Source organism: Monodelphis domestica, chromosome 1 (genome assembly GCF_027887165.1).
Source record: "Monodelphis domestica isolate mMonDom1 chromosome 1, mMonDom1.pri, whole genome shotgun sequence".
NCBI classification, from domain to species: Eukaryota; Metazoa; Chordata; class Mammalia; order Didelphimorphia; family Didelphidae; genus Monodelphis; species Monodelphis domestica.
Window position 1 is genome coordinate 582,889,067 of NC_077227.1, and position 12,359 is coordinate 582,901,425.

Genomic DNA, 12,359 nt, shown 5'->3' on the forward strand with positions numbered 1-12,359 from the left:
AGTTTTACTTTTGTCTTTATATCTTCAGCACCTAGGACAGTTCTAGCACGTAGTAGGTACTTATTAAGTTCTTTTTGATTGATTGATCTAAGTATTCTAGGAAGACTGGTGGAGGAAGAGGAAAGAGGGAGAGAGGAGAGGAGAGGAGAGAAGAGAAGACAAGAGAAGACAAGAGAAGAGAAGAGATGAGATGAGATTTGGGTCTGTGCCTCATCTTTGAAGGAAAATGCTGAACTGCAGAGTTGAGGAAGTATATACTTCAGGTACAGTAGAAGACTCATATGAATATAAGGAAGTAGGAGATGGGATTTCAAATTTGGGGAACTAGTAGTTCAAATAACCTCAGTTGGCTTTATAAGCAAATTGAGCTGGGACATGGGTATGGAGTAATGTGAAATTAGGCTAGAATAATAGGTAAGTTGGAGCTAGTATGTGGAGGACTTTGAACACTAGGTTACATGTTTATGCTTTATGTTAGAGACAATAGGGAGCCAAAGAAGGTTCTTGAGCAATAGAGTGATGTGTTCAGAACTGTGCCTCTGGGAGGAAATTTTGGCAGCTATTTAGAAGATGGATTGAAGACAAGAGATTGGAGATAGAGAATTCAAGCATGAAACTTTTCCTGTGTAGTCCAGACAAAATGAGATGAAGAGTGCCAAAAGATTCAGAGATGGATATGAGAACAGCTCTTGGGAGAAATAGATTGCTAAAACCCAAGAAAAAGAGTTGAAAGGCACCTCAGAAATCAACTGAGCTCTCTTCTATGTGAATGGGAATTCTCTTTATGGCATTCCCCAGCACATGGTCCCAAGACTTTGCTTGAAGATTTCCAGTGGGTCTCCAATATGACTGCTTGAGGAAGGTGATGCCTTGACTGGGGCTGAAGTTTTGGCAATGCCTGTGAGAGGATAATCACCATCATCGCGTTCCTGAGATCTACAGACCAGTTTGAATGTGAATTGAAGCAGGCTTAGGAGCAGAGTACAAAGAAATAGTGAGAGAACCTAGCAGAATGAGACTGTCCAAGGAATCACTATTGGGACCTGTCTACACAAGGCAGCTATCCTGGCAGGCAGTGCTTGTCTCTTTACCCCTTTGGTGCTTCCTTTGGATTATTCCCACTCCATTTCCCGGCATGATTATCTGCTGGGCAAGGCCTGTTGCAGCCTCCTTACAGTTTGACTTCTACTTCAGGTATTGATTATCTTTAAACTTTCCCAGGTGCCTTTACATAAGAGCACTTCTTCTACTGCCCAACTGTTGGTGAAGAAAGATGACCTGTATGGAAAGAGATTGCATAATAGAAGAACACTTTCTGCCTTGATGTACTATATAAAAAAAGACAACCTCTATGCTATATTATTTCAGTAGAAAAAGAGTGCTAGGCTTAGTCAGGAAGCCCTGAGTTCAAATCTAGCCCCAGATGTTTACTAGCTGTATGACCTTGGACAAATCACTTAACTTCTGTTTGCCTCAGTTTCTTCTAGTGTAAAATGGGTTGTTGTGAGGATCAAATAAGACATAGCAGAGTACCTGACATAGTGTAAGTTCTTAATAAATGTTAGAGAGTTCAAATCTAGCCCCAGATGTTTACTAGCTGTATGACCTTGGACAAATCACTTAACTTCTGTTTGCCTCAGTTTCTTCTAGTGTAAAATGGGTTGTTGTGAGGATCAAATAAGACATAGCAGAGTACCTGACATAGTGTAAGTTCTTAATAAATGTTAGAACAATGTGTTAAAGATTTCCACAATGAGATCACAATGAAAAATCTAACAATTGACTGCTATAGGAGCTGGCTCTACCACACTCCTGGCACTTGCAGCTGGAGGGATTAGAAAATGTGTTAGTGCTTGATCTGAATTATGAAGGAAACCAGAGATTCTTAGAAATAGAGGTGAGATAGGAGAGCAATACAGGATGAACAACCAGTGCAAAGGGGCACAGAGGGAAGATGGAGTTTTCCCTTCTAAAAATTTTGGAGATAGCTAGGTGGCTCAGTAGATAGGGAACCATGTCTGAGTATGGGAGATCCTGACTGAGTTCAAGTCTGATCTCAGGTACTTCCTAGTTGTATGATCCTAGGCAAGTCACCTAACTCTCATTACCTAACCCTTACCTGCCTTCTGCCTTAGAACTAATACTTAGTGTTGATTTTAAGTCAGAAGTTCAGGGTGGTTTTTTTTAAATAATTTTTTTATTTGAAAGAGGATCTTAGAATTGGAAGTCATCTTAAAAATCATATTAATTTTTAAGATTTTAAGAATCTTTAAAGAATTCAAATCTTCTACCCAGTGCATGACTTCCTAGCATATAGTATAAAAAAGAAACGTCTAAGAGTTAGAATGTTAATAAAGGTTTAGAAGGCAGATTCAAACATAAAAGAGTTTATTGAAAACCTTCCTTATTCAGATGTGTATGGCAACCTAAGCCTTCAAATATTTCTGAAAGTGGAAGAATTTATTCTCAGAGGAGGTTGCTGACATCCTGTTGGGATACATGGGGAGACTGGATAATGCTGACCTGCAGGAAATGCCCCCTCTTAGACTCAAGGAACTATAGAATCCATTGTTTCTTTGGGAAATGTTTTGGGGGTTTGTTTAAGTCACTCGAGGGCTCAAAGTTGACTGTACTCAGAAGCTCCTAGACTGTTGAAGTTGCTGATACTCCTCAGTATTCAGAATCTATATTTAAAAATGTTGCTTTTTTATTGCTTAAATATTAAAATAAGAGAAAACTTTCTCCTTCCCAAAGCTCAAATGTAAAATACATGAACACAGATGTAGTCAAGTAGGAAATTACTGAATGTTTAAATTTTTTAAAAATTATTCGTTCCCCCAGCTCCTGACAAAGAATATTGAAAGTAATAATTCACTAAGACTTTGTGCAACTCTGTCTCACTTAAATCCACTTCCTATACAAGTTAAGACATCACCCTGTGATGTCATTGGTCCTCTTTGAAAATGAATGACAAAACAATATAAACTATCCACTCTGTGCTGGCTCAGTGTTAGAAATGGAGGATACAAAACCAAAATGAAAGTAGATAGGGCTGGTGTGGAGGGAACGAAGTATGATCTAGGACTGGCTAGACTAGTAGGCAGTGTTACTCATTGACTTCCCAATATGAGAGCTTGACTTCCAGGCATATGCAAATCACAGAAACCCATAAGGAGAGGCTCTGCTTGGAAGAAATAAATGAATTCCTCTGTGATTTCCCTCTTCCTCCTATCACCTGTGTTCTCATCATCACTAAGAAACATTTAAGATCCCACTTGTTCTGGGTGTTGTGCAGAATTGAAATTTGTTGATGTGCAATTAAGAGACATGTGGAGAATGTGGGAAGAGATTTGTGGGAAGAGATTTGTGGAACAGGCATACAAAATAAGGCATGTGGAAAGAATTGACTTATTTAAACCAGAAGGGAGGCATAGCCAAGACGTCTGAAAATTCTGATTGTTAGGTAATGGTTAGGGAAGGTGCTTAAGAAGGAAATGGGAAGTAGCACTTCTCCCTCTCCAGGGAAACAGGCTTAAAAGTGTTGATTTAAATTGAGTGACTGGGATAGAGACATGGGAATATTTAGGTTTTTCTTCTAAAATTCTCCTTTAGTGCGTCCTTATGGCATGGAGGTGACCCTTGTTTCTGGAAGGCTCTGTCAGCAAAGTACAATTGCCAGTAGGTTCTACTAAGCTAGAAGGGTTTTGAGGACAGACCTTGGGATGGGTAGTATTTGTCCTCTCAAGACCAGCCTAGATGGGAACCCCCACCAAAGATTGGCTACCAAGTGATGAATGGGGAGAAGGGAGGAGAGACGTCAATTCATGAAACTACCCACAGAACAGGAAATAGGGGTCAAATTTTTATGTCAGTAGGAGAGCTTGACTCATGAAATCATTGATCTTTTGAGGTATTAAAGTATATTTAGATTAGATGTAAAAACTGATTTTTAAAATGGTCAAAATAAGGAAAAAAAATATCTGTGAAGGTCTTAGATACCCATCTCTCTGGGGTTAGACCTGCCTAATATCCATTCAGATTTTCTGCAGTTTTTGAACTCAGTGGCAATTCCCCATCCTCATTCCTTCCGTCAAGGAGCTTACATTCTAAATAGGGAAGACAACAAATTCAAGGGATCTAAAAAGGAGAAGGTACATTTGAAGTGGCATAGTGGCAAAGTCTGAGCGTCAGAAGCACAGCTAAGAGGAGAATAAAGCTGGCCTGGCTGGGACCATGTCCAGAATGGAAGCTTCTGGAAGGAACTCATCATTGGAAGAAGGAGGGATAGGGTGAGCATGGCAGAAGGATATTTGTGATGGAGAAGACCCTCCAAACAATAAGGTAAATTCTAACTATTGTTCAAGTCCTCGATAAATTTTCTTCTACAGGAAGCCTTTCTTAATTCTCTGTAATTCTAGTGCCTCCCTCTGCTGATTATTCCCGATTTATCCTAGACAATTTATACAGTCGTATTTGCATGTCTTCTTCCCCATTAGTCTGAGAGCTCTTTGAGAACACAAATGCTTTTGCATTTCTTAGTATCTCCAGTGCCTAGCTCAGTGTCTGGCACATAGTAGGTCTTTAATAAATGTTCATTGATAGATCGACTCAGATGGATTTTCTGAAGTTGACTGGTAGCCAAGGTGGATCCCTGAGTTTGCTATAAGCAGAAATGAATTGACTTGGTGCAACTCAGTGCAACTTAGCCTACAGTTAGCTCACTAAGGAGATGTGCTACCTGGCTTTGTTTTGATTCCTCTTTGTCCTTTTTTCTTTTGCTTAGTAATTGATGAGCCAAAGCTCAAGTGGGAACATTTTGGACATGTGGAAAGACTTCTAGGAATAGGAAATTATTGAAAATAATTTTGCCTAAAGGTGCTGGGAATATAAAGTCAAAAGAGAACAGTTCCTGCCTTTGAAAGGTTTGCATTCTCTTGGAAGAGAAGCATTTATGTTAATATGTATATCTATAAATATGCATATATGTGTATATACATATATTCTTGTGTGTGTATATAAGTCTACATATATATATATATGCATGTGTACAACATTTCTTCTTTTTTTCATTTAATTTTAATTTTTTCCAGATTGTATGTTGATACAATTTCTAATAGTCATTTTCTGGCATTTTGTGATCCATGTTCATTCTCTCCCTTCCTTCCTCCTCCCTCCCCAAGATGGCAGGTAATCTGATATAAGACATACTGTATTATCATACAATACATTTTTCTGTGTTAGGTTGTAAAAGAAGACACATATTGCTTATGTAAACTAAAGAAAAATTCATGGAGGAAATGAAGTGAAGAATGGTATGCCTTAATTGGCATTTAGAGTCTATCAGTTCCTTCTGTGGCAGTGGATAGCCTTTTCCATCATGAGTCCCTTGGAGCTGTCTTGGATCCTTGAATTGCTGATAATAATTAAGTCATTCACAGTTGATCATTGTACATTATTGCTATTACCATGTACAACGTTTCTTCTGTTTCTGCTCATTTCATGTTGCATCATTTCATATAAGTTCAGGATTTTTTTCTGATCATTTTGCTTGTCATTTCTCATAGAGCAATAATATTCTATTACAATCGTATACCAGAAGTTATTCACCCATTCCCTAAGCGATGGACATTCCCTCAGTTTCTAGTTCTTTGCCACCACAAAAAAGAGTTGCTATAAATTTTATTTTGTACAAGTAGGTCCTTTTCCTCTATCTATGATCTTTTGGGGATACAGACGCATTGAAGAAGTTAAAACGATCTTTAGTCATATGAAAAAAAAGCGCTCCAAATAACTATTAATTGGAGGAATGCAAATTAAAAGAACTTGGAGGTACCAACTATGAGGTGCCTCACACCTGTCAGACTGGTTAATATGACCCAAAAAAATGATAAACGTTGGAGGAAATGTGAAAAAATTCAGATACTAACACACTGCTGATGGAGTTAGGAACTGGTCTGACCATTCTGGAGAGCAATTTTTAACTGTACCCAAAGGACAGTAAAATTGTGCCTATCCTTTGACCCAACAATACCCCTAGTAGGTCTGTATCCCAAACACATATACTGAAACGTTAGAATTGCTTCAGCAGAGGGCCTGATTTCAATCAGGAGGCTGACTATTTGCATGTCCCCAATTGTAATCTCACTCTCCTTTCTGATTTTCTTCATCAACATGGATGCTTTTGATATTCTTTAAAAATAAATATCTTCTTCCTCCTCTGCCCGATTTCTTAGATGACCAATTTCCATTCTTGTTGAAGGAAGCTTTTGTGGATAATTTTCAAAGCACCAAATTGAAGAGTTGGTTGGTGGGAAGTTGCAAGCAGTTCAAATGCAGCTTGGGGGGGACCCAGAGAGGGAAAGTATGATGAGGAGAGAGAAAGGAATAGAAAGGGAATAATATCCACATATCAGTAGCTGCCCAGCTCTGCAGCTGGAGAGAATTCAGAGAAAGGCAGGGGGTGGTGTAGCTTCATATAAAAGTCTTGCAAGAACCTGGAGGACGTCTAAATGCAAACTTGAAAGAACTCCATATTAGAGCCTGGTCCAGCTGCTTATTTGAGGGCTTATTTGACAGCCTAACCCTGACCCCCCTGACCTGAAGACCTTCAGACTTTGTTGTGATGCTGCTGTTAACCCTGATTCTGTTCTTGTGTCACCTTCATCCCTCCCACCTCTGGTGCTTCAACTCCATGAACTATTTGTCCCATATTCATCTTAGTTTGATGCATGAGGATTGTGCCTCATCCTTGTACCGATCCCCACCATGCCTCACTTGTATCAGGAGAACATCAATAATCACCTGGACAGGGACTGGCTTTTCCTTTCTATGTAGCCTTTAACACATCCCTTGATCTTCATTTGATCCTTAATAACATTTGATCCTTAACAACCCTAGAAAGTAGGTGCTGTGGTTATTCTCCATTTTATAGATGGGAAAACTGAGGCCAACAGAAAAATGATTTGCCTACGGTCACACAACCAGTCAGAGTCTGAAGGTGGATTTTAACTCGGGTCTTCCTGACTTCAGGTCCAGTGCTGTGTCCACTGTACTACCTAGCTATTATGCAAGGATGGGGAAATGTCCCAAATGATGCTCAGCGACATCGGAGAGGGCAGAAAGTCCATGGGGATAGGGGATTCATGAGGGTTCCTTGGGGGAGATGAAATTGTATGTCTGCAGACTCATTGAATTGGGGGAGAATTATAGTTTGGGGGCCTGAGTATCACGTCTGGTAGCAATTCAAAACTGAGATTTAAGAGGATTTCCTCTCATAAATGGCAAATGGTCTATTATACTCTACGTTTAAATCAAGTATCTTTTAATTGTCGGGATGATGTAGACCTTGATCGTTGCGTACTCCAAGAATCATGAGCTTATGTGTTTTATCTATTTCTTGTTAAGGTCACTTGGAATACTTTGTATAACATTTAAGGTAAAAAAGAAATACCCCATATGAACCAAAAATGGAAACAGGGATAATACATGAATAATGATTCTGCTTTAAACTTTGCACAATGATATACATATTCATATGTGTATGTATTTTCCCACAAGTCAGTGTGGTTTTAAACTTTTGATAACAGAAAATGACACTGAAACTTTTGGAGGGGCAGGTAGGTAGTTCAGCACCTGACCTGGAGGTGAGAGGTCTTAGATTCGAATTTGACCCTTGAATCTTCCTAACTATGTGACCCGGGTCAAGTCATTTCACCCCAGTTGCCTATCCCTTATCACTCTTCTGCCTTGGAACTGATACTTAGTATTGATTCTAAGACAGAAGGTAAGGGCTTCAGTGGATTTGCTTGTTGGCTCTGGGAGGGGAGGGAAAGGACATGAATCATGTAACCATGGAAAAATACTCTAAATTAATTAAATGAATAAAAAAAATTTTTAAGAAGGTAAAGGTTTAAAAATTGGGGGGACACAATGTATGTTACTATACAGTTTGATTCTCACAATAATCCCATGAAGTTACACGGGTAACATTATCCCCATTGTACAGATGAGGAAACAGAGGTTCAGAGACTAACTGACTTGCCCATTATCGTACAGCTAGTTTGAAGTGGGGATGGGGGTATTGAATTCAGTTCTCCTTTACTCTTTCCCAAAGCCTTTGCTGATAGCCAAGTGTTAAATGTTACCATTGCAGAAGCTCTTGTGGTCTTTAAAGTTCTACCAATCTACTTCCCAGGCCCTGTTTTGTCCCACTTCCCCAACCCCATAGCCCCTTGCTGTGGCCAGGATCAATACCTACCAAGCAGAGAATGCCGGAATCCCTGGTGCTGGTGACTTCATAACATTTGAAATGATCTTGACTTCCAGCCCGAGGACATAGCCTTGATGAGTTGTGCATCTTTTGTGTCCTTTCTGTGTCATTGTGTCGATTGCCCAGGGTTCCCGATTCAGCCCTATTTTATTTTATTTTTTTATTTTTATATAAAAACCCTTACCATCCATCTTGGAGTCAATACTGTGTATTGGCTCCAAGGCAGAAAAGTGGTAAGGACTGGGCAATGGGGGTCAAGTGACTTGCCCAGGGTCACACAGCTAGGAAGTGTCTGAGGCCAGATTTGAACCTAAGACCTCCCATCTGTAGGCCCGGCTCTCAATCCACTGAGCTACCCAGCTGCCCCCTTGGCCCTAGTTTAGATCCAGTCCTCTCCACCTCTCAGCTCTTGTCCCTTCGTGCTGTTCTTCCTAAGGCTTCCCTAGGTTCTCCCTCTTGAAAAAAGCCATTCTCCCTCCAACTCCAAAAAAGAAGACTGATGTGGCACATCTCCTTCAAGGCTAGTCTGCTCATGGTCAAGTTCTTTAGGAGAAAAATCACTTTATGGTCTCTTCCTGCTGATAACATGGTTTCAGGACTGTAAATTTTGGAAAAGACAAGTCCATTCTGTTGGTACAAGGTTTCTGTATGCTAAATGCTTGCTTTACGGAGGGCTTGGAGCAGAGTAAACAGAGAAGTCCTCTTCTGTTGTTTTTGGTTTGGCTTATTCCAGACTTCCAAGTTTGCTTTCCCAACAATTGTAAAATGATGTTTCTATGACTACACTACAATTGTGCTTCGGGGAGTGACTTGAGAGAACAAAGCTAGAAAATCACCTGGTGGCTAATATGTTGGCTGAAAGAATTGATATTCTAAAAGATGTTGACAGGCTAGAATAACAAACCGTGTCTAATACGAGGACTTTGGATCATGTAAATTGCTCCACGTGGGTTCAAAAAAGTCAATTTCACAAGTAAGAGTGTGACTGGATAGCATTGCTTCTGGAAGAGATGACAGAAAAGTAGGGAGTGTGCTCAGTGAAAGTAGACAGGGTGATATGGAAGGATAGGTTTTATTATATTTTACAAGCATTATTCAGTACCTATCGTGCGCCGTGCACTGTACTAAGTGCTTTACAGACACGATCCCATTGGATCCTCACAACCACCCTGGGAGGTAGGTGCTTATTCTCCTTATTTTCCATTTTGAGAAATCGAGGCACAAAGAGGTGAAGTGGCTTGCTCGGGGTCCCAGAGCTGGGAAGTGTCTGAGGCCAGATTTGACTTCAGAGCTTCCTGACTTCAGAGCCAGTGCTCTAGCCACTACTTTTATAGGGATAAAAACCTCTCAAAGCTGATGTGGTCTTAGACTACATAGAAAAGCATAGTATCAAGAAGGGGAGCAGGTACATGTAAACCCGGTGGAATTGCTCAAAGACTGGGGGGGGGGGGGAAGAGGAGGGAAAGAACATGAATCATGTAACCATGGAAAAATATTCTAAATTAATTAATTAAATACAATTTTTCAATTTAAAAAAAAGAAGAAAAAAAAAAGAATGGGTTCAGGCTAGCACAATGAACAGAGAGCCGGGCCTGGAGAAGAGGAAGTCCTGGGTTCAAATGTGGCCTCAGACACTTCCTAGCTGTGTGACCCTGGGCAAGCCACGTAACCCCAATTGCCTAGCCTTTACTGCTCTTCTGCCTTGGTATCAATACTTAATATCGATTCTAAGACAGAAGGTAAGGGCTTTTTTTTCCCTGGTCTTACCACATCTTAGGTGTAGTGTTTTCACTTCTGGGCACCGCCTTCCTAAAATAGCACAGCTAGAAGGCATCAGAGGACATAAAATTAAGCTGGAGAGCATCAAGTAGAGGGACATCTCAAGATGTATAAAAATCCTGACATTTGGAACATTCCAGAATCCCTCAAAAGAACTGATACTTAGATTAGAGAAGAGCAGGCTTTGAGGACTCCTATTTGTCTTCAAGTACTTGAAGGTTGGGCAGGTACAATGGAGAGACAGCCAAACACTGAGCTAATTACGACTATTATCTGATTTGATCCTCCCCAAAATTCTTCAACGAAGATGCTCTTATTTTCTCCATTTTACAGCTGAAGAAACTGAGGCAGACAGAAAGTTAAGTGACTTGCTCAGAGTAAAACAAATTGGAATCTGAGGTTGAATTTGAACTTGGATCTTCCTGACTCCTGGGCTGGCACTCTATCTAAAAGGGATACAGACTGTTGCTGAAAGCAGGGGTATTCCCTCCCTAGAAGTCTTTAAGCAAAGAGTGGAAAAATACACTTGTCACATGTATTTGTAGAACTGATCTTTGTTCAGGGGGAGGTTGCACTAAATGATGTCCCGAGCCCCGTCTGACTCTGAGATACTGTGATTCTGAGTTCATCAATGCTGAAGCAGAATGTGCAAAAGTGTGGGGAACGGACCTGTAGAGACAGTTCTCCCCAATCTTCTTTTTCTTGGGGTTTTAGGATTAGACTAGTTGAGACTAGAGTCAGCTGACCCCAGACTGCTTTTAGTGGTGTGTGTTCTTCAACTGTTTCTGCTGAAGTATTTCCTTCCATTCCAGAAAAGGGACTAAGGTGGGCAGAAAAGCAGTGCCTACCCTGAATCCATCTCCTCAGAGAAGTTAGCAGCAAAGAAATACAAGAATAAGAGATAATTATGAAATAGACAAACCCCTAATTGCTCAGGAAGTATTTAAATACACTTATTAGAATAAGAGGTGCCTCAAACAGAACTGAATACCTAGCAGGCAGTGAACAAATGACAGAATCATATCTGAATTCAAATAATAAACCATAGTTATGAACAGTATGGTTAACAAAATAGAAATGAACCAATTTATGGAAGAATTGTTCTGGGAAAAGCAGATGATCTTCAGTTTTTATATTTGGAGTACACACAGATCCTTCCCAAATTTGATGGGTTCTTAGTGTAATACTTGAAAAGATTTAAAATTTCATTGGTTTAGGGGGCAGCTGAGCGGCTCAATGGATTGAGAGTCAAGCCTAGAGATGAGAGGTCCTCGGTTCAAATCCGGCCTCAGACACTTCCTAGCTGTGTGACCCTGGGCAAGTCACTTGACCCCCATTCCCTAGCCCTTACCTCTCTTCTGCCTTGGAGCCAATACACAGTATTGATTCTGAAACAGAAGGTAAGGGTTTAAAAAAAAAAAGAAAAGAAACACCTACAGTAATAAAAAAAAGAATGTTTTACTTAGAATCAGAAGACTAAGAACAAAGAAAAATCAGCAAAACCAGAATTCTAATTCTGGCTCCTAAACTGACTAGCTGGGTGACCTTGACCAAGTCTCTTAATATACCCAAGCCACAGCTTCCTCTTAGCCAAAATAATATCAATAACATTTGCTCTACTCATTCCCCAAAGTTGTTGTACAGAGAATACCTTGCAAACCTCAAACGGCTCTACTGAGATCCCTTCTAATGCTCAGATTCTGTGAGGTATTACAGAGGTTTCTTATATAATTGTCCATTGCTAAGTCTCTAATTAAAGTCTTTTATGGCTTTATAGGCAAGGGTTCTACTTTGAAAAGCCAGGGTCACCTTCTAGGCCTGTAAGTGTAAGCAGGACCTTAGATCAAGTCCATCCCCTTCAATTCAGAGAGAAAACTGGGAACCAGAAAGGTTAGGGGACTGCCCAAGGCCACACAGGTTCTCGGTGGCAGAGCTGCCATTCAAACCCATATCCCCTAACTCTAAATCCATTGTACCTTCCACTGTACTCCAATACCCGCTCTGTGTTGCAATGAGGCATTGGGGAAAGCCTTGAGTGGAGAGAAAATCTTAGTAATTTTTTAAAAGTAGAGATAGTCTACCTATCACAATTTTGAACCATGATATAAGAAAAACAATCCCCTCCCCCAAATTGCTAAGTATTTACAACAAACTTTCCACATGCCTCTTTTAAAACAGTTTCCTAAGTAACTTTGGGTCAAGGGGAAATTTTTAGAAAACAGTAACAAATTATTTAAACAAGGGAGAAAATAAACAGTACATAGCAGAATTTATGGGCAAAGCTGTTCTCAGAGGAAAATGCATAATGCTC

General features: G+C 40.1%; 1 protein-coding gene across 7 annotated transcripts in view; it reads left to right on the forward strand.

Annotated features, from left to right (window-relative positions):
* Positions 1–12,359, forward strand: part of TACC1 (transforming acidic coiled-coil containing protein 1) — a 197,143-nt gene that overhangs the window by 47,799 nt on the left and 136,985 nt on the right. Inside the window, exon 1 of one of the 7 annotated variants that reach the window (XM_056813551.1) lies at positions 1–4,341. This exon is cut by the window's left edge and continues 1,729 nt beyond it. The exons of the other annotated variants lie outside the window; for them this stretch is intronic. Coding sequence (XP_056669529.1) covers positions 4,316–4,341 — 26 coding nt within the window. The 5' untranslated portion in view covers positions 1–4,315. The remainder of the gene's footprint in view (positions 4,342–12,359) is intronic. 7 annotated transcript variants of the gene reach the window in all.